Below are 22,633 nucleotides of genomic sequence, written 5' to 3' on the forward strand. Positions count from 1 at the left end.
AGAGAGACGAGAAGGGAAAGCCTAGAACCTGTACATAGTGAAGAAAAGTGTTTTCTAACTTGCTGTTTAACATTAGGATTTGTTTACAGTACAATAAGTTTCCTTGGCTGATAAAATCTGAAGCTGTTCATGTTGTATTAAATATCTTCCCTTGCCTCTGAGAGGATTTATGTTGTGAGGAGACTTACTGTACATCCCAAGTGAATGCCAGACTTCGGCAGATCTGCCCAAAGTGCAAAACAACTTCCATTATTAGTGACTCTTGCAAAAATCTTGGAAAGTGAAAGCTGTACAAATTCCAAGCAAAAGACTGAAGTATATCTCTGTGACGCAGAACTTCCCCATAACACAACAATTTTTTTATAATTTCCTTTTTTCCTGGCTTCACTGACACAAGGATTTGCTTTTATTTGCTCCAGTTCCCACAGACACACAGATAGACACATACATAAGTTTACATGAACAGGACTTTGTCTGAAAGGGACAGCTCTGAATCAGACTACCACAGTCTATACACACACATGCATCTGACATAAGCCTTTAGAATCCTACAACAAACACAAAAACAAGATCCAGCAGCTCATGTGTTTGGCTAGATGCTAGATACAGCACGCAAATATTGGGATTGTATTTCATTTATTGCTATGGTTACAAAATCAGGGTGGACACTGAAGGAAGACAGAGAAAGAGACACAAATCTGCAAAGACAGTAAATCCTATGAGAAAACAGATGGGGTGGAGAGAGGGAATAAGAGAGGGGAGGGAGAGTAGTTAGGATGGGGCGGGGGAGGAGACAGAGGTCATTTCGACACCCAGCTGAATAAAGACAAACAACATAATAAAAATCCAAGCTCTTCCAGTCAAATAGTCAATAAAATCACTGCAGATAAAGTGACACAAGAAAGAAAAATGCTAAGCATCACTATAACTTGTGGCAACACTTTGTGCACACCTGGTAAAAGCGAGATTAAATATTCAACATGTATTCATAGCCTGTATGACTAACTAAACTGGCTCCGCAATTTCATTTGTCAAGCTACTGAGGGCTTAAGAAGAATTAGTTTCTACTGACTTTAGTTCAATAATGCAGCATTTAGGCCTGGTGGGCATATGGTCTCATTTCAGTGCACAAAATAAAATATGGCTAGCTTTACCTATAGTTTTATATTACGCATGGTGTTAAATATTCCAAGGCAAAGCATACATACCCGCTACAGGAAAAGCTACTGAATTTTGCCTGTAGAACTTTTTAAATGCTAGAGCAATACTGCATTGAAAAGTTGGCTTTTCATAGCTTAAAATGAAAAGTCATTATAAGAAGAGATATATTTTCAGTAAAGTCAGTGGAGAATTAAATGTGCAATTCATGTAAACAACTGCAGAAGCGGCACACTTCTTAACCTTTGAACTACCTTGAAAATGTACCATGTAATAGTTTATGTCAGGATCTTTCTACAAAGCAAGACATCATTTTACACTGCTGTTTTGTCTTGCTTAGATTTCTCTGCTAGAGTCTGAGGGGGCATGTGAAAAATTGTTGTTGAAGGCTTGGCAGAGAGAAAACATTTTTCTTTCCAATCACTGACGCTGTGCCAGTGTTTAGAAATGTTTACATCCATGAAAGAATTTTTATTAGTCCATTAAGGTGATTTTAGTCCTGGTGGGTTCAAACTTAGAAAGCATAGGAATCCACTAATTTATTATTAAACAATTTCCTTCAGTATTTTTGCTGTGCTATGGAATGTTAACAATAAAACTAGAACTTTAATAGATCTGTTCCTGCAGGTACTCCCCATGTCAAACTCCCACCTGAAGTCAACATGGAAAAATTACAGTACTGAGACCAGGATCTGTCCTTTGCTGTGCTTTCCTTTTCAAACAATCTCCAGAGACCAGCCATGTCCCAAGATGTTACTGATATCATAAGGAGTTCTTGTTTCCATGTTCAAGAGTAGCTACAATGACCCAACTGAATTAAGTGCAGAAAACATCAGATGAGAGAAAGAGTGTTAAATTCAACATTTTTTCCACTTCGCTTAATTGGACCATCATAACTCCTTGTGGATGAGGAAACAGGTACTATTTATGACATCTGAAGCAGCATAGAACTTAATAGGTCCCTCAGAAAGCCAATATGTAAGTAAATGGAAGCTACGACTCCTACCTTCTCAGCTGATCTTTCTCAACATATTTGAAACTCTGTAGTTATGGAGAAACTGTACAGATTCAGATCTGATAGCTACACTGAACACATAGCTATCCGGACCACCACAAGACTGCCGGAAAGGGGGACTTATCTACAACTGGGCTAAGATTTTCAAAGCCACATAGAGGATTTAGATGTTCCAGTTCCATTTCCATTAATTGCATTGGGAACTGGATATTCAAGCCTTAGGTGGCTTTGAAATCTCAGCTCTAAAATGCAAAAACTTTGTAATATTTTCCATGTCTGAAGAATGTCACAATTTATGTCCTTCCTCTTCCCCATAAGTTCTCAGAGATTTCTTAGATAAATTATATCAGACCCAGTTAATATGGTTAGTATTGTCATTATAATTAGGAACATGTTCATTATCGGCTTATTGGGGTTTCCTTTTCTAATATATTACGTACTTTTTTTATCGGATAAAAAAAATCATGTAACTTTTTAGATCATTACTGTTTGCCCTACTAATGCTTACAGTGCACTAACACTAGTGCTGAACTCCATAAAGATAATACGAAACTGTTAGGGAAAAAAAGGCCACTGAGGGTATGTCTATATAACCCACGAGAGTGAATCTCCCAGCCTGGGTCAACAGGATAGTGGGTCTCAAGCTAGCGCTATAAAAATAGCTTTGAAATTGTGGCGTGGGTGAGAGTTCAGGCTCTCAACCCCTCTCCCCCCCCAACCCCAGATTCTGCCAGGAAAGGGAGGCACAAATAGTATATTTTATTTTGGTTTTGTAAAACCATTGAAACGTTTTAATATGAAAAATACTGAAAAAAATCATTTTAAAATCAGGGCATTCTGAGTAGCAACCTATTCTTCATCCTCTACACCAATTCTGGCATGCAGCAAATATTCCAGTAAAGTCACAGAGTCAGAGATTATGCTTTGCATCATTTGAAAGTTTGCATTTCAAGTTTTCATATGGTATATATAGAGTTAGTTCCAGCTCTAAGAATTCTTGCGATAATGTAACTCATGCCCACATGGTGAGGCACTCTGTCCCCCTCTAGTGGCACCTGGACCAGCTAGCGATTGATGAGTCTGCTACAGCCTTAGCTAAGAGCCAGAGGCTCCTATACTAAGCTTCAGAGGTCCCAGGTTCAATCCCACCCAGTGACGACCGGGGTCTGTCGGTGTTACAATAGCAGCTACCTAAATCAAGTTGGAGTTGTAAACTTTTAGAAATCTGATTTTCAGACTTCCAATGGGACAATGCGTACTACTCATTTCTGAGCTTGGTGGTTCACAAGATATCAGAACTGGGGCTAAGCAAAGGTTTGAATACGACTGTTTCTAAAATTGCAAACTCAACTAGCTGCAGGTATGGTACGTGAGCAGCTAATGTGATAGTAAAGACGGGGCAGGCAATTCAAGGTTCATAATACCTTTAGTGTATTTAACCACATGTTCACATGCTAGACATACTCTATTCACTTTTACCTAGTAATTTTAAAGATACATATTACTTCATTAGGAGGGGAAAATGTATAACATCAGTGCTTGCTGGGGATCACGGGGGTTTTAGCTCTGAATCTAGCAAGAAAGTAATACTGATGTAGAGATTCAATCATTCATTCATTAACTGAGACAGTTATAAATCACCATGTAATATGCTGAAGGAAAGATATATCATAAAACAAACTGTAAATTTTTGTCATTATAACTTAAATCCATTCTGGTTTATTAGGTACAGCAGATTAATATTTCAAGCAATATATTTTAATCTAAAGAAAAATTTAAAAAATCTAACATTAGGTCACTGGATTTTGCATCCTTTAAATGGCAGGAAGAAAAAGCTGATTTAAAAATTATACCCTCGTTCCCATTTCTCTCAACAAACTGACTCTGGAGAAGTTATCATGGTGAAGTTCTTTGGATTTTGCCATCTATACTGAAAAGTCTCCATATATGCTATTTGTTTATGAACATTTATTCTACAGGAACAAGGTAACCACTTAGAGACCTAAACACCGTTATGCCTAGTCTATGGGTCACATCCTGCTAGTCCCATGTAAGGCAAGAGGGATTTGGATTTCATCTATGTCTCATATCTGAAGAGGAGTCTACCATGGAATCTATTCCACCACTTTGTGTTGGGGAGTAAACAGTCAACTATGTAGATTAGTGCTGATCCAACTGCCATTGACTTCAGTAGCCGTTGGCTCAGACCCAGTCGCTAGCACTTCTCCAGTTACTATGGGCTGCTTCAGTGACTTTTGTATAGTATATGCTATGTATATAAGTCACAGAGTGCAACCAGCAAAATGGCACATATGTGGAGTTGGATGCATCATTGATAACAGCATTAACTGTGAAGAAATCTGAAGTTCATTCTTAACATAGGGCTCGATCCTTGGGGATGCTAAGTGCTCTCACCTTCCACTGACTTCAACTTGCAGGAGGTATTCAACACCTCACATTTGCAGATCTTTGAATAGGAAGAAGATTGCAGTGTTTATTTATAAGAACAAAGAACAGGACAGTGAAGAATGAAGTTAAAATGCAAATTGTCAATTCATTAACTAAGTCATAATGAATGTTTCTCTCTAAATATTTCCTATGGTTTCTTCCTTTATTCTATTTTTTCATGTAGATTTATATTCATAATGGGTGAATGAAAAGGGATGTTATGTTATATGTGTATTTTCTCATGCATTCATTTTATTTATGTTAACTGCAACATATAATATAAATACACAATGTGAAATATTTACAGGAGTAAATTTTCAAAAAGGGAAGTTTAGGGTCTGTAATTGGTGCCTCTGTTCTATTGGTTCATACCTGTGCTGCTGCTTTTCTAAGAGAGGGGGCAGAAAAGCCCATAGAAGCAAGGGGAAGAGGCATCAAGAGTTCTTTGGGCAGTATTTTGTTCTGTAATGTCTTGGACCCGTTATCAACTCAGACTGGGGAAGATTTCACAGAGCAATACCTTTATGTATTAGAGTTCGGGATCAGATTAAAGAGTGATCTGCTTTAAAGTGTAATTTCAGATATTACAGCACAGAATTCTCATCATATGTACCAATAATTTAATTTTGTTTTAAGTAGCCTCACAATTTCAGTAAAAAAAAAAAAAAAAAAAGCGGGGGTGGAGGGGGGGAGAGGAAAGGGGGTGGGCAGAAACTTTAGTCTCCAAAACAGATGCCAGTTTTGGATTTATTCAACCAAGGGAGTATTTGGTTTGGCTTAACATTGCTTGGGTTGAAAAAACACATGCCTATTCCAAAGAGATTTAACAAGGTCTGCTGCAGATGCTGTTGCCATTTGGCATGTCACTGTTACTGTGTGGCACAGAAAGAACTCTAGACCACAGATTTTGCTTGGCTGAAGTAGCTAGCATTTTTGGCTACATCTGTTCTTCTGGCCAACTGGCTGCATGTTTACAGAGTGTGGTTGTAGATGGGGTGTTAACAAAGCTTGGGTTAACAGTCTAACCCAAACTAATAGTGAGGTGAATGTGTGATCTATCATGACTAAGAAAATAGAGACAGGAAAACCTTGTATGTTTTCTGGTCCTAAACTGTATACACAGAGGGTTTCTTGCACATACTGTACCAACTGACAGGTACACCTTTTCCTTTGCCTTGGGATGAATGACAATTGTTTTACAAACAGACACTAAATCTACTAATCAAACTAGGAAATATAAACATGTGGTGGTTTAAGGCTATATGAGACATTCAACTTTGGGGGCCTGAGTCTCCTTGCTCATGTGTTACACTTTTCTACTAGTGTAACTCCACTAACTCCAATGAGCTCATTCCTGGTTTACATGGGGATGAAAGGAAAACCAGGCACAAAGTATCTTGAAATGGATCCACATATTTAATGTGTCAACCTGTGACTTTACACTTACAGCTGCCATCAAACAATTATTACAAGACTGAAACAAAATGTTAATATTTCAATTATAATGTAAGCATATGTTGATGGGCACAGCTAGATGTATGGGGCCCAGGGACTTACAAACTCAATGCTAATGGCATTCACACAAATAAATCCTCTGCACACTACAGGGGAGATTTAAGCGCACAATACACACATCACAGTAACTTCAGGAAACATTAGAAGCAGTGCTTAATTTGTAATGAAAGAGGTGCCAGGGCTCAAGCAATTTTTTTTCACTTTCATATCACTTTCATATCTGATGCAGCAAGCCTAGATTAAGCACTAATTAGAAGTAACTATTTCATTTAAAATACTAAATCATTTTTGTCCAAATTATCACTTTATCAGTTGCTCTAACCTCATCAGCTGCACTCAAGAAAAAAAAATATAATCCTGATTTTCCAAGCATTGTTCAGTTTGTGCCTCTAACACTGTTCTCTGACATCACCCCTGTTTGCCACATGCCTACCTAGAAAAATCAGACAGTATGCCCGTGCCCACCACACCAGACCCCTTTACTCTAGTGTTTGTTTACTTACAATTTTTTAACCCAAGCTGCAGACACCATCACAGAACCAGCTAGCCTATTTGCTGATTTTCCACACATCTGCACCAACATTCCTATTAAACATGGTAAGGATCAGATGGTCCACTCTCTTTAAATTAATCTCGCCCAGAGTCAATGGAAACTGGTAACATCTGAAAGTGCATGTATGCTGACAGCCAGTTACAGGCATGGATAAAGATCACATGATCCATGACTAAGAATGAGGTAAGGTATGCCTGCCTACTGCTCCAGGTAACTGCTGTGTAAAAACAATATAAAAAAGGATTTGTAATTGTTTCTTTTTACCATTTTGGCTTCTGAATGCATTGGAGGGACTTGGGGCGATGCACACGGGTTATTGAGATTTGGGCCTTGCATCCCCATGATACTGGAGTTCATTGACATTTGTCTCTCCATCTTTAAAAGGAAGAAAAAAAGAAAAACAAATTAGACAACAAAATAAAGTCTAAAAACATTTTCGAGGACATATGTTCAGTTTCTTTTCAAAGGGACCCAGCTTTATTTCTTTGAGTCATCCCTCAAAAAACTGTTTTGTGAACTGCTTATATTTGCTTATTCTCCAAATTTGTCCTACAAACGCTGCTTTTCTCAAAAGCCATTCAAAAAAAGAGTTTCTTTTCAAAACAAACATATCAGCCACCCAGGTTTGAACTTTTTCTGTAATGATTTCCCCCCTTTTAGTATAACAACACTCTGAGTTAAGTGGTTTTAAAAGCATCATTGTATAAAGTTGTGGCTTCTGCTGTCACTGCAGCCCAGCTCAGCTTGTTGAAAACGTAAATAAAAATCCATGATCTAGAGTGTATGGAACAGGAATTGGGTTCTTTTTTCTTCTCTGGGACTGCTCAATCAAGGGGAGTTTTTCATATATCCCAGGTCATGTTAGTGTAGCTTTGGAGTCTAAACAAAACAAAACAAAAACACCCTACCAACCCTTTAGAGCTCTTCTTGCAAGCTAAATTCACTACACTATAGTACCCTGACAAATTCAAAAGACAGTTGGAACAAGGAGAATTTACTATTTAAAACTGCTTCTCTCTAATGTTTTCAGTGAAAAGAGATATGGTAGGATTCAATGTTTTATTCCATTTAACAACAGATGACTGGATTCACTCCTGTGGGTGAAGTAGGAACAAATTGCACCCCCTGAACCTGAAAATAAGCTGTACTTTAAAGGAATATTCACCCCACTGAGGGCTCCTTGGGAGTTCTCCCATGACAAGTACTGCCACACTCTCATTTCTGGAAGACTTAACACAGACAAGAGTCCAAATCTGCCAGGTGAATTGCCCAAAGTCCCATCATTGTTCCACCATGCACAAAACAAATGGCATGTTCTTCCCTTCCCAGAGGTGGAGGAGGATACTTTTATTTTAGGAACAGCACAAACATTAGCTCTCAGACAGCCTTGCAAAATGAACACATTCAGCACAGTGAAGTATGAGTGTTTTATTTCATTATTTCTAACCTTCCTCATTAATTTCTGCCGTTTGTCTCCCAAAACTTTTTATATTAACAGGGCTGCTAAAATACTATGAAAAGTAGGGGCTGCACCTTGCAAGACAGGTAACTGAAGAATGGGAGCTGAGGGCAAAGGCAACCATGTAGGATTCGGTCCATATCTACAGCAAATGACTGATTACTGGTTCTGAAAAATAAATCACTTTCACTTCTTATTGACTCACCTCCTCACAGTAGGTGAGTAATTATTTTGAGATTAAATTGGCATCATGCATGTGCTTTGTCCAGTAAGGGCCCAATTCTAATCTCACAATTGTGTAACTCCATTGCCTCCAGTGAAGACGCTGTTGATTTACACCAGTAAGTAAGATCAATATCAGGACCCAAAAAACTCTAATAAAGAATAAGAATATGTGATTCTAGAATGTGGTTCAAATCAGGAGTGGTTCAAATCAGGAGACCCTCTACTGGAGTTAATTGAGTTACATCTGTGTAAAACAGGCATAATGGAGTGCAAAATGACACAAAACTCTGTATTCTCTATTTTGGATCACTTCATTTTCACTGTGTGCAGTGAGGTAGATCTTTCCCCTGATAATGCCTGATACAGTATTAAAATAAAATAACTTACTGGCATTAGTACTGCAGAAGATCCAGGCATGGTAGGATTGGGCAGGGTGCCAGGCATAGAGGCAGGCATGGGCTGTCTTTGTCGGTTGTGTAGGTGTAGGAGTGAAGACAGAGAACCTGGGACAGGCCTAGGAGAAAAGGAGAAAATGGTGTCACTGTCTGTGGAGGCTAAAGCAAGCTCGACAGTCCCAGACATTTCTATCACAAACAGCAGTAGACAACTATATAGAAGTAGAAGGCAGAGTATTAATGCCACTGTCTGTAGATCCATGTAACAGAAAGTATTAAGGAAACGGCAAGTAAAACCCAGGTCTGATTTCCTTTGATATTTCTTAGTGAATGCCCTAATTTGCTTTACTTCCTGGCAAGTATGATATAGACATTCTATAGTGAATGCATTGTTATAAATTCTGCCCACAGACACAAAACAGTGCATGATAATCTATTAAACATGCATAAATTAATAGAAATCTTATCACCTATAAATTACTTTAATTTGAACATTTTTCACTACTGTATATACACAGATATATCTTCTGCAATAAACTCCATTTCCTCCTTCCAAAGCAACAGTCCTGATTTTACTGGTCAGCATGTCACTCATGGCACTGGAAATGGAAAAGTGAGAATTACGATTAATTCTCAGAGCCAGATTAAGGGGTTTATAAGGAAAAAAAAGGAGTGAAAAAAAGCAGAATGGGTTAATGTTAGCAAAAGGCATTAAAGAGATTTAGAAGGGTTTTTTACAAATATACCAGGAGAAAATAAATATTAGAGGGAAAGCAGACCTATTAACAAATGAGAAGGATCATTAAATGAATGGATTCAAAGATAGCTGGGGTACTGAACTACTTTTTAATAACTGCCTCTAAGAAGAAAAACATTTGGGAAGTCATGATTCCCTTGAAAAGGGAGGGAAAGTGAATGATGTGAAGACAAAATCGGGCAGTCTAGATCATATGGAGCCTTGGGTGTCAGGGGAGTTAGTTAACCAGTTATTCAGCTTTTTTTGAAAAGTCCTAGAGAAGCAATGGAGAAAAGCAAACGTAGTATTAATTTTCCAAAACCAGGATAGAAGACATGCAACATGGCAACAAATAGGACAGTTCAATTTTGGGTGTCACAGAAAGAGCATCACAGACCAGAATGCACCTGCAGCATCATGTTCAATCCATTAGCAAATAGATATTGATAAAGGCACTGGAAGGCGTTAAGAGGAAATGCAAATAATTAGGAAGCTGGAGGGACTGATTTATGACTTAGGTAAGCAATTTGTATGGGGCAAAGATGAGAAAAGTCTACAAATATTTGAAGCCTCTACACTTCCAGGGTGTTATTCAGCCCTAAATAAGCACCCCCATTCCACTGAGGGGTCCACCGCCAGCGACTGCAGCCCCCAAAGTGAGCTGCTCTCGTCAAGGAGTTGGAGGTCATAACTGCAGTAGTTGGGAGCAGCACAAGTCAGCTCACCCCCTGGTTATCCACTGTCAGTGGGTCTCCTATGAGAGAGCAGGCTGCACTTCAAATCTCCCTATCCCCGTGAGAGGAAATAAACGCAACTGTTGCCTTATCTCCCCAGGGTCTGAATTTCCCCTATTGCCTGGAATGCAGCTGCTACCAGCACCTGTGAGCATGAATCAAGCATCAAGGATGGAGAGAAGTTACGTAGGGTGGGACTGTACAGGGACGTGTAACTAAGAGTAGTGAGATAAATCTAAAAATGAGAAAAATGCAGCTGAATATTGGGAGAAACTTGATCTTTATTTGGGTTTTTTAGGTTGCAGTCATCTCCCAAAGGAAGTGTGGAAGCCACCCCCATCCCACTGGACAATGCCCTGAGCTTATGTGCCTTAGGGTACAATCTTGAAGAAGGATAGACAGACTACCATGACCTAAAGGATTTTTCCCTTTTTTTCACTGCTGTGAGCTCACAGAAGGATCCTATTCAATAAAATATCAGTTGACTCTCAATGAGACTGAAGTGAAACAAGTACCATGACAATAGCTTTTACCTCCCCCCACCACGTATTCATACTGACAATCTCATATACAGGCCCTTTGTACAACTCACCAGCTTCATAATAACCATAGGTGTTAGGCTGTTTGACAGAAACTTATTTTGGCCTGACCTATGCAATTTATGCTAGTGAACCTCCTGGGACGGCACGGTTTGAATTCTGCTTATATGTTCCAGAGCCAAAAAAATTTCTGAAATTGATTTAATGAGCCTGGGAATATGGGATTTAGTCAAAAGGGAATTATTTGTATTTATTGCAATGGCAAATAAGCTACCTCGCTGTATCCAGTCTCACCTTTCATGCTGCTTAGCTTTGTGGGTCTGCATATGCTTTGCACTTGGTGAAAGATTTTTTTTTCAACACCTCACTACTTCTAGGGTTTTTCCCCCTACTAAAGCTCCTGCTTGCCCTTTCCCTGAGAACGATCTTTCCCAGCTCTGCAGTACAATCAGAGATTTTGTGTTTCAAGGCTGACTCTCTTTGTCAAAAAGTCTGCACTCTTGCCACTAATAAAAATGCTACATAACATGCACACCAGACTCATTTCTGTAGTAGGGGAGTTTGACACTAGCCAGTGCTCACAGATATTTCTATTTCTTCCACACTGGAAACAAGCCATTGATTAACACACACACACTTTTCTACAGATTGAAATTTACTGAAATACTAATTTGTCTGGTTCTTACATTCCATCCCATTTATCACTTCTCTTAAGAGGACAAAGTGCTCTTTTTTTGTTGTTGCTTTTTAACCTTCTGTAGCAGCAAATAAATCAGGGAGACAAAAGTGATGCTCTTGTGACAGACAGGTATTATCATTTTTTATGCTGGAAGTGCACATTGTCCTCCATTCACCTCCCATCTTTGTACACTTGATAAAATGCTGAAGACGATGAACAGCCCCCTGACCTGTCAGTCAGTGCTGCTGACTCAAAGGTTTTAGGCCCTGAGCATTAGTCGTTTTGTACTCTAGTAAATAGGTTTGTTGGACAAACAACCTGCAGATAGGGAACTGCTCTACAGAGGAAGCAACATACCAGTCTAGACACTAATGAGACCTAATTTTCAAAGATTTTAAGCACTCACAGCTGTTTGACTTCAGTGGAACTTGTGAGTGCTCAACTGTTCTGGAAACCTAGCCATAAGTGAACCCAGTGGAGACATTTTACAACTTTTAACTTCTCTATGGCTTCAATGGGTTCATGCTCAGGACCTATATGCATAGACTAAAATAAAGATAACTCCAACAGCGTATCAAATGCAACACAAGCACTTTTTCTTGATACCAGGCATGCTGCCGGCTATGCTGAAAATCCCATTTGAACCAGCTCTCTTTATTGTCTGGTTACCACTTGTTTTACTTGTTAAGACCATTTATCTTCACTGTAGTCTCGTGCTTCCTCAGTTCACAGAAATTTCTAGCTGAGGTTCCCTGGGGTTATTTTCAGCCACATAGGCCTAGACCCTCATGGCTTTAAATGTAGCAGGACTGAAGCAGTCAGGAGCATGTTTCTAGTTTGCGGAAGAACTCCAGATCAAAGGATCTTAAGCATGATACATTCCATCCTGCTTCTCCTAACAGCCTCAATTCAAATGAGAGCCAATGTTCATTATTATTATTATTTGTACTGAACCATGCCTAGAAGCCCCAGTTAGGGATCAGGGACCCGTTGTGTCAGGTACTGCCCCAAAGGGCTTACAGTCTATGCATATGCATCAGGAGTAAGGGCCCACAGCTAGCCTACTTACCTACTACCTTAACCCTCAGCAGTCAAATGAGCACAGCCTGGTCCCAACTGAGGCACCTGATTGGTGAAACTGCCTGATTGGCTGAGGGGATCATCAGGCCTGCCCTTAAGACCAGCAATAGCACCAGGGCTGTGGTTGCTCAAAGCATACGCCCATGGCTGTGTTAGCTTCAGTTCCTGCCTTCTTCCAGCCCTGTCCCAGCCTCACTCCTGCTTTGGACCCAGCCCTGCATCTGCCTTCCTTTACTGCAGATAACCCAGTTCTGACTTTTGGCTTCAGTTCCCTGGCTCGGACTCTGACTTAATCCTTGGTTCTGGTATTCAGGTCCTGATTCCAGTTCTGACTTTTGGCTCTGATTCCTGGCTCAGACCCCTGGTTTCTGACCCTGGCTCTGAGCACTAGGCCTGACTATCCATGTCCAGGTCCCTAGTAGTTTAAGCACCCCCCCTCAAGTAACCCCCATCGGGGAAAAGGGGCCCGGTTCCCTCCTGGCACTGATCCCACCAAGACAAATATCTCCCTGTTGGAAATGGTGGGTATACATCCTGTAGGCTCAGGTTGCTGCCCTGCAAGCACAGAATATGGCACTGCAGGTGCAAGCCATGCCACCCTGGCACCCTGAGAACCAAAGATTCCATTGCCAGATAACTTTGATGGCAACCGTGGCAAATTCCACAGATTCCTGAATCTGTGTCAGCTTCTGTTTCTGTTGCAACTGAGAACATTCCCCACTGACCAAGCCCATCAGCTTTCTAGTCAAGGAGGCCCTGGCCTTGGCTTCCCAGCTCCTGGAGAAATCTGGTCTGCTCCTGGGTCAATCTGAAAACTTTGTGCAAGCCATGACAGTGATCTTTGATGACCCAAATCACATGCGCACAGTAGAGTCTGTACTCCAAGCACTGTGGCAGGGGCACCAATCAGTTGTCAAATTCACTGTGTAATTTCGATGCTTGGTAGCAGACACTAAGAGGAATGAGGTTGCGCAGTGTTACCACTTCTAGCTCAGCCTTAACAAAGAAATCAAAGACAAGCTGGCATGGGTGGATGATCTAATGGAACTGTGCGTGAAGATCGATAACTGTATAAAGGAGCACCTCCAAGAGCAAGGGTCAGTCACCCATGTACCAGCGGTTTCCCTGGCTCCAACTCACCAATCACTGGCTTTGCCCCCACAGACTGAGCTCATCCAAATTGACCAAGCCTGTCACGGCCTTTCCGATGCTGAGAAAAATTGACACTGAATGGCGGGCTTATGCCTGTACAGTACTGCTGAGAACCTCAGTGCTTCACAATCCCTGCCAGGAAATGCCAAGTCCCAGCCCCTACAGAAGGTGGGCTAGTGAGTTCCCCAAACCCCAGTACCCAATAAGGATATTTGCCCACCGGTATTCTAGCAACAACTAACCCGAACCCAACACATCTCTGACTCCCTCTCCAACTTTGTAAGCGCTGTTGGATTCAGAGGCCTCTGGTAATTTCATGGACTTGGACTTTGAATAAGCACATATGATCCCCATCCAATGGGAAAGATCTCCAGATTTGGCAGAGTCTATCAACGGGTTGCTCCTCTCATTGAAACCAGGTACCTGCCCCTTGGAGGACACCACTCTCCCTGGTCATAGAAAAACCTTCAGTTTGGGATCATCTGAGCCCAACACCTTCCAGTTATCCTCGGTATGCCCTGGCTCACCACACAGGATCTGATATCTGTTGGTGGGCAGGTGCAGTAAGTTGCAGGTCCCTGCACTGTCAGCAGTCTTGTCTCCCAAAATTGAGCCATAGGCCAGAAACTCCCGGGAGGCTCAGTTTGCCTCCTTGGAGAATCCAAGCCCAAGGCCATTAGTTCGCAAGGAATCTCGGCACCCTCCACGTCCCCTCCTATCACCTCTGTAATAACAGCTAAATACCAAGAATTTGCTGACTTGTTTGATACGAAGAATACACTGCCCATCTGCCTTCCCTCGCCCTGCAGCTGCAGCATTTCCCCTGCTGTCCACGGATGTGTGGATCTGGGCACACGTGCTCTCCCTCAGAGGTCCCTCCTCTTCCTACGTCAGCCTGCACTGGGCCAACAGGCCTTCTCGTCCCTCTTCCTGTCTATCCTCCTCCCCATGCAGTTTCCTACCTTCACCTCGTTTGGTCATGTCCTGCCCTCTTGCTGTTCTCTGCTCCCTCCCATAGTCCCCTGATGGAATCACCTCCCTCCTGCAGTTGTTGCTGCTTCCCCTGCCACAAGCACCTGCTCCCCTGCTGTTTCTTGCTCCCTGAGCGAGCGGCGGGTGGGGCATTCGGTTGAAGCATGGGTAGGGCCATGGAGGGAGGGGCAGAGCACGAGTGGGGCCTCAGCTGGGGTGGGGGGCCACGGTCCGGGCCCCGCCACTTCTAGGGAGTTTCTGGCACTCCTGGGCATAGCCTCCCAAAACAAAAGACCCATGCGCCACCTATGCTTGAACAATATCTTTGTTGCTTTTGAACTATCACCAAGATGAAGGGGTTTCTCTGCTTCCCTAGGCTGAATTTGTGTATAATAATGGCACACACACTTCCACCCAATAAAGTCCCTCCTTCACCAACTTTGGGTTTCATCCTCATTTTCATCCAGACATCCTCACAAAGTCTTTGATACCCACTGCTTCAGACTTAACCTCCCACCTCTGTCAGCTACACCAAGAATGGAAGGAATAGCTGACAGCTACTAAGGGGGTTTAGAAGCACCACGCTGACCTTGCCGTAGGTGACCAGGTGTGGCTGTTCACTTGGTACCTTAGGTTAATGCAGCCATCAGCTAAATTAGACCACCAGTATCTACATCCATGTAAGATTCTGGAATGGGTCAATCCAGTGGCATTCAGCGTACAGTTGCCAGAGTCTGTAAGGATCCACAAGGTGTTCCATGTCTCTCTGTTGAAGCCTTACATTGAAGTCTTACATTCTAATGTGGTCCACCCCCACCTATCACCATCCAGGAGCAGGAGGAGTATTTGATTCAACAAATCCTTGCTCTTGACGCATTGGAGGGAAACTTAGTGGACAGAGAGGGTTATAATCCAGACAGACAATTCTGGGAACCAGTGGAAAATATTCATACCCCAGACCTACTGCAGGAGTTTCAGCAAGCCTATCCTGACAAGCCCAACCCTGGGACTCTTGGAAGGCACCCTCAGAGGAGGGGGTACTGTCAGCAGCAAGAGCCTGCAGCTAGCCTGTTTAACTGATAGCTTAAGAGCCAGACAGTCTGACGAGCACAGCTGGCCCCAACTGAGCCTCCTGATGCTCTAAACTGTCCAGTTGACTGAGGGGATCAGCAGACCCGCTCTTAAGACCAACAGCAGCAGGGCACCCACCCACAGCTATGTTCGCATCTGCTTCCGCCTTGTTCCAATCCCACTCCTGCTTTGTTCCAGCCCTATCTCAGACCCTATCTCAGCCCTGCTCCTGCCCTCCCTTACTCCAGGTAACCTGGTTCTAACCCTCAGCTCCAATTCCTGGCTCTGACTTGACCCTTGGCTCTGGCATTTGGCCCTTGATTCTGACTTTTGACTCTGCTTCCTGACTCTCACTCCTGACTCCAGCTCTGACCCTTTGTTCTGACTCCTGGTTCTTGACTCTGGCTCCAACCCAATAGGCTTGACCGCCACTGCTCTGACCATGAGGCATTACTGCCCACGTCTCGGTCCTTAATAATATGATGAGACACAACAGGTGGATACAAGAATCAGACAAGGATGAAACAATTATCAGTTTAATAAGCAGCAGTCCCAGCACACCAGCTGCCTGCACATAGTCACACGTTACCATGTATTTGTATTTTGAACTGCCCTCAAAGTGAAGCACCTCAGAAAGCCTGCAGTGCTACCACATTGCTTAAGTATCTGAAAAGTGCAGCACAAACTACAAGGATAAATCCTCTAGATTCAGGCAGAGGGGAAATATTTGCACCAGGAATTGTACCTAAGATGGGCACTGACCGGTTATTGCATGTTGGCTGGCAATCGCTTGACCTACAGTGCCACTGCTGAAACGTACTGATATTGACATACTTTTTCCAGTTGCCTAATTGTTGCCTGGTGCTTTCCAGACTTTCATCCTGAAAAGCCAGGACACTTTAAGACTGTGATTCTGTCTACTTTCAGCCTACTATGTTCATAGGAGAAAAGCATTGTACCAGACACTCTTTCGGAATCCCCTGCCATTTTATAAACCTCACCTGACCTATAGTACCTGTCGTTTAACAATGTTATGGTTCCAATATCATCAAAGAGCAGAACTCTCTATGAAAGAAGAGCTTTGTTTAGCCAAGTTAAGTGCAGAACTGAATTGTATTCTAGGAAAAGAAAACTGGCACCTAAAGAAGCGGATCTTTTCCAATCTAGCAGAGATCTCTGTTTGTATTTCACAGACAATTCAGACTCGTGTGATAGATTTTTTTTTTATCACCAGTAGTAGACACTTATACTATGGTAGCAGCTCAAAGATCCCAATTGGTTGGGCACTATACAAATGTAGATAAGTGACAGTCTTTACCCCAGTGTGTTTACAATCTAAAAGACAGATGAAGGACACAGGATGGGGATATAACACATAAGAAAAGTAACAGAATGAAGAATTGGCACAGCTTAGTTAGTTACATTTTTGATGTTGCTTTTGTCTTTTTACATTTTTTTTAAAGTGGAGGTAGAGGTATGGTGGGGAATGATAGGAATGGGGAAGCGTGAAAGAGCAAGGGTGTAGGAAAAGGAAGGAAGTCCCAGCTCAGAACCTGCCTAGCTATAATCAGTTAGAACAGTTTTGTAGGCATTGTGGCAAAGGCAACCCTCGTGGGGAGATTTTAAGGTTGTGGCTGCATGGATAATACCAGGGATTTTCCCAGACATAAGAGGTGGTGTGGAAAAAGCTCACAGGTGTTTGGGGGAGAAACCGACTAGTGGATGGTAAAGGCTGGGGTGGCTGGCAAGGTGAAAGTGGTGGTTGATGCCACAATACATTACTAGAGCAGCTAGCTAAGATGAGGCTAAATTGTGAAAGGTCTTAAAAAGTAAAGATAAGAAGCTTGTTTAATTTGAGGTGAAGCCGTGGAGGAGGGGGCTCCAAAAAGGTAGTTCGGGTAGTTAAAGCAGCAAGCCTGGAAGATTAGCAGTGGCCCTTTAAATGGACCTGAGTGGAGCACAGTTATAGTGATCGGGGCCAGAATGTAGGAAGTTGTAGCAGTCAACATGTGAAATGATGAGGGAATGGTCAATAGCTATCAGAGAGATGGAATTCACTTTCTGACATGTAAGAAATTGAGTACAAGGAGCAACTCCTCTCCCTCAGAATTGTAGGGTGTTTTTATTTAATAATAGGGATGGCATGCTTAAGTACTGCCAGGCAAGGATCAGGGAGAAGACAGAGGAAGAAGATGTGGATGAATACTTACATTCCTTATAACAGCTGATTTGAGGAGTAACACCTCCAAAATTCCCTAAGAGTGCTGCGCTCTTCACCTACCCTGATGAAAGAAGGGCACCACAAATTAGGCTACCACAGAGTATATAATGGGCCATACTAGAGTCTCGTCGAGGATTCTATTATTGGAGGGGGGTGATTTTTGGGGGCCTTCTGGATATTACTATTTAAAAAAACAACAACAGGAGTCTAGGGGCTAGTTAGACCTCTGGAAAATCTTGAGATCAAAAAAGAAAAATTTGGCTACTTGTGTCAGATTTGTGCCATGATTCATATAAAGGATGAAGACTCTTCAGTCTGTGACTGTTCCACTGCTTAACAATGATTAACTTTGTACATCTTTTGGCATGACAGTAATTTGGGGCCCTTTGAAGATTTTTTTTTTGGGGGTGGGGGGCGGCAAATGTCCACTTCCAAATGCACACACAGCCCCTGTGTGTGGGTCAAACTGGGTCAAACTCTGTTAAGGGTTTAGTTAATAATAAATCTTGCCTTTAGAAACTCAGATTGTGTAAATATCACCTATATTTCCTGAACACATGTTCTACAAACCTCTGGGAATTCAGCATAAGTACAAGGACCAGCAGGTCCTTGAAAGCTTCCCAGAACTTATTAACATTTGCCTTTTGGCTCTTGTGGGTCTTAGAAACTGCTGGTTTCAATCTCTCTTTCTCTCTAAATATTTCACTTGGTCTTGTTGCCTGACCCATTAGTAGAATAATAAAAGAAAGAAAGAAAGCTAGCATAGTTTCTTAGATTTTAGTCTCCTCAGAGCAGAGACTGTCTTCCTTTAAGTTCTATATACTGCTTGCACTCCACAAATCATAATTATGCCATTGTTCCATATGTAACTGAGTAGAGCAAAACTAGGGAAAACAGCTAAAGGCACGCTGGAGAGATTAAAATGAAGAACTGGCTCAGATAAAACCTATACTATAATAAAAAAATGGTATAAAGAGAAAACCAGAATGCAGCAAAACATGACAAAATACATCCCAGGGATGTTGAGAGCACTAGTAAGTATCCTTTATTTGATTAAAGTATTGTTGCATGCTCTGAGCTCAAGCCAGACCAAAAGTTTGATCATGCAGGAAGACAAGTGATTTTGTCCCACCACAACTAATACTCTAGAGAGAAAAGAGAAGGCACTGACCGCACATACTAATATCTGAATATCCTGTACAGCATTATTACCTTAAAACAAATTTTTAAAATAGTTAAGGCAAAAAAATTTCAAATGTGTCCACTAATTTGGGGCATTCAGCTTGAGACATTCAGATTACTCAGGTAGGGCATCCAAATGTTAGGCATGCAGAATTAGTGGACACTTGAAAAATCTAGAGCTCAGTGAATAAAAAAGCTGAAAGAACCCTAACCCTAACCACCAGCCACTGGTGACAATGGAACATGTATTAGCTGTTCTGGTAAACTTGTCTCTATACAGGTGTTAGAATGGTCAGCCGCTCCAGCAACCCAGTCAGTTAAATATTCTTGAGTGCTTTACAGCAGCACAAATATGCATTATATTTTCATAACTTTGCATCATAAAACAACTATTGCTCTCAAAAAGAGAAAAATGATGAAGAGAAAGGATCTCCCCACCTTCAGCAGGTTGACAGGGTCAGAGCTTTTCACTGAGCACTTAGAACCAATTGGATATTTGGGAAAACAAATTTATCAATTAACTTTTCTGATTCTATTCACTCTTATTATTAAGCCAGTAAATGTTAATAAAAATATAAGGATAACTGGGTGTTTTAAAACTACTTTTATTCTAAAAGAAAAAAACTGCCTTCTTTTTTAAGTGATTTATTCGTCCTGTCTTTGTTCATTTTTTTTTTAAAACTTCCCAAACAAAGCAGAAGTTTGTCTCTGAAAATAAGATGGCGAATTAGAGCTAAATTGTGAAAACAAAGGACCAACAGTTTCTCCAGTGCAGGCTTGTTACCATGAGCTAATAATTTAAGCAAGCTCAGCCTCTTTTTTAATAACTGTGTGCCTTTAGGCAAAGTATTTCTACTAAAAATTATTGAGGCATGGAACAAGGCAAGGTGTGTGAGCTAATGTTGGATTGTTCGGTTACTAAACCAAATCTTGTAGCACCGAGCCTGCTCTGAACTGACAGATTATTTCTCTATATACACTTGTATAAACATACTACTTAAGGTTGAAATCTGTGTAAGCTTTCTTTTCAATTAAAATGTCAAAAATGACAGCACATGTTTTTACTGTCCTCAAATGAATGATGGATGCTGCAGCAGGAGTTTCATGCCCCGTGTTTCAGAAATGTTTGCTTGCTTGGGGTGTCTCAGGATGTACTTGCTGACCCTCTTCTGTGCCCTTATGCTATACTGGAAGAACCAAGGGCTTGTGTTTCAGATGGCTTATGGGCTCTTTACCCCTTTCTTTCTCAGATACTCCTCAAATAAGGAATGTTGTCACCAAATGGGTTGGAAGGACAGTTTAGAGCTAAGTCACTGGACTGGAACTCAGGAGATATGGGTTTAATTCCTAGCTTGGCTTCAGACATCCATGGAAAATCCCCCTAAAATCTCTTTGCTTCAGTTCCCCATTTATAAAATGGGAACAATCTTCCCTCTTCCCACTTTTTGTCTATTTTATCTACTTAGACGGTAAGCTCTTTAGGGCAGAATCCTGCCTCACTCGGTATTTGTATAGAGCCTACCACAATGGGGCTCCAATAGTTCTTGGGACCTGAAGGTGCTACTGTAATACAAATAATAATAAAGAGTAGCTATAATAAACAGATATAATACTATTGTGAGAGCTGGAGCATCCCTGTGATAAGACTAGAGTGGAAACACCTCACAGAGATAATGGCAGCTGAGGAGGAAGAAGATATGTGAGTACATGGGATTTGCTGTGAGTATACAAATTTAATGCACTTGTAATTAGGAAATAGGTAAGCAGTGTGAAGGGGCCTTTTGCAAAAGCCAAAAATCAGATAAACAACACTCATGATAGGAAAACATCATGGTCTCTATAATGTGCAAACTTCTCTCCAATCTATACTGAACCTGCTCCACTTCCTCTGTATAGTGCCTGCAAACAATATTTAGATTATTACCAGATCTAAGTTCTGAAAATGGGGCTAAAAACCTATCATCTTCAAGACGTGTGATTTAGAAAATTTAAAAATTCCATGATTCCCATTTTATAGAAAATGAGACAAAAAGAATTTTGGTGACTTGCCTAAGGTGATATCTGAGGTCTGTGGCAGATCATACCCAGCTTTCCTAGCTTCTAGTCCTGTGCCTTAGCACCAATATATGCCATATTCTGGATAGTATGTATTTCATATTGTTCTTAGTTTCCCTGACCCTTCTGTGCCATTATTATAGCTTCTTATGATTTCAAACATCCAATGCTCTGTGAGAGGGAACAAACTTCTTCATTTTACGTAAGTGTTGCAGACCTTCACCTGTTCAAAACCTCTTCCTTGGAAGGAATGTGAGTAACTGGAGGGGGGGGTAGGAGGGGGAATGGAGGAGGGAGGGCTTCTCTCTCTACTCAGAAACCTGTTTAGCAAGTTATATCCAGGAGGTAAGGCTGCCAAGAACCTGTTTATGGTCAGTAACATCCCACCACCAACCCCTCTTCTGATTCCTTTAAAAATTTCATGAAGATCAAAATGAATATTAAACGAATTCTTGGAAGGAACCTTTGGGCCAACTGCATCATGTTAAAAGTTCCTAGTGACAACTGTGTTAGTGGGAATGATGAGAGGGACAGGATGGAGAGCAAAACATTAAGAGAACAGGAAAAAGCCAAAGAGAATGGCTCAAAAAGTAGCTCCACACAGATAGCTTTGAGCAAATGCTGACTGCTTTCATTATTTAAAGGGCTATGCTTTGTCTTCTCGGTCCACATATACAACTGATGTCAATGGGAGTTGTTCACTGATTGAGGGAGCGCACATATGTACCTGAAGCTACTTTTTGACCTAAGGATGGTGCCGAAAGCACAACTGGAAAGACTGAGCTAATCTGATTCCTAAACTAATTTGGTAACAAAAATGCCCAAGTGCTCCTCAGGGGATAGAATCAAGTCCCCTACCCTTTTTCTAATAAAATCTCCCATCTCCTTGTATATTGCTGGATGACATACATAGCAGAAATGCCTCACCATGAAGTGTCACAGGGCATGATCTAAAGCCCAGTGAAGCTAATAAAATGGCTCCCATTGATTTCAACCATGTTTGAATCAGGCCTATAATGTGAAATATTGCCTTTTAGATACTGACATTAAGATTATCTTGAAAAATATGTGCTATCAGTGCTAGGGTCTATTTTTCCAACGGCGTTCAAGGGGAATGGGTGAAAGCTGATTTGAAGTTATAACTCACACCAGTGTTTTTGGTGCCTGCTCCATCCCTTTTAAGTACTGTATTGAACATGAAGCTGCAGCTGATTTTGAGGTTGGAGTTCATTTGTTTTCACATCAATGCAATTAATTTCCATTGGAAATTGCATCTTGGGCATTTAATCAAAATAGGCCTAAAATAATTCTGGAAAGCTCATCTGTCTCCAATCTATATAATGTTTTAAAAATTGGATGCATGCCCTGCAATAACATTGCACTTTACAAAGCTGAAAGCTCTAAACTTAGGGGTATCAGTTACACTTAAACCATGGTAAATTAA

The 22,633-nt window shown here is 41.3% G+C and overlaps 1 protein-coding gene across 8 annotated transcripts in view; it reads right to left on the reverse strand.

Moving 5' to 3' along the window:
- The window catches only part of CREB5 (cAMP responsive element binding protein 5), a 356,885-nt gene that overhangs the window by 80,601 nt on the left and 253,651 nt on the right, over positions 1-22,633 (reverse strand). For 7 of the 8 annotated variants that reach the window (XM_048838465.2, XM_048838467.2, XM_075125771.1 and 4 more), the window contains 2 exons: positions 8,761-8,887; positions 6,954-7,064 (listed from right to left, as the gene is read on the reverse strand). In XM_048838465.2, coding sequence (XP_048694422.1) covers positions 6,954-7,064; positions 8,761-8,887 — 238 coding nt within the window. Of the gene's footprint in view, positions 1-6,953; positions 7,065-8,760; positions 8,888-17,941; positions 18,015-22,633 lie in introns of those variants that run through there. The other variant, XM_075125773.1, reaches the window with a different exon arrangement.

The sequence above is a fragment of the Caretta caretta genome, chromosome 2, assembly GCF_965140235.1.
Source record: "Caretta caretta isolate rCarCar2 chromosome 2, rCarCar1.hap1, whole genome shotgun sequence".
Classification (NCBI taxonomy): Eukaryota; Metazoa; Chordata; order Testudines; family Cheloniidae; genus Caretta; species Caretta caretta.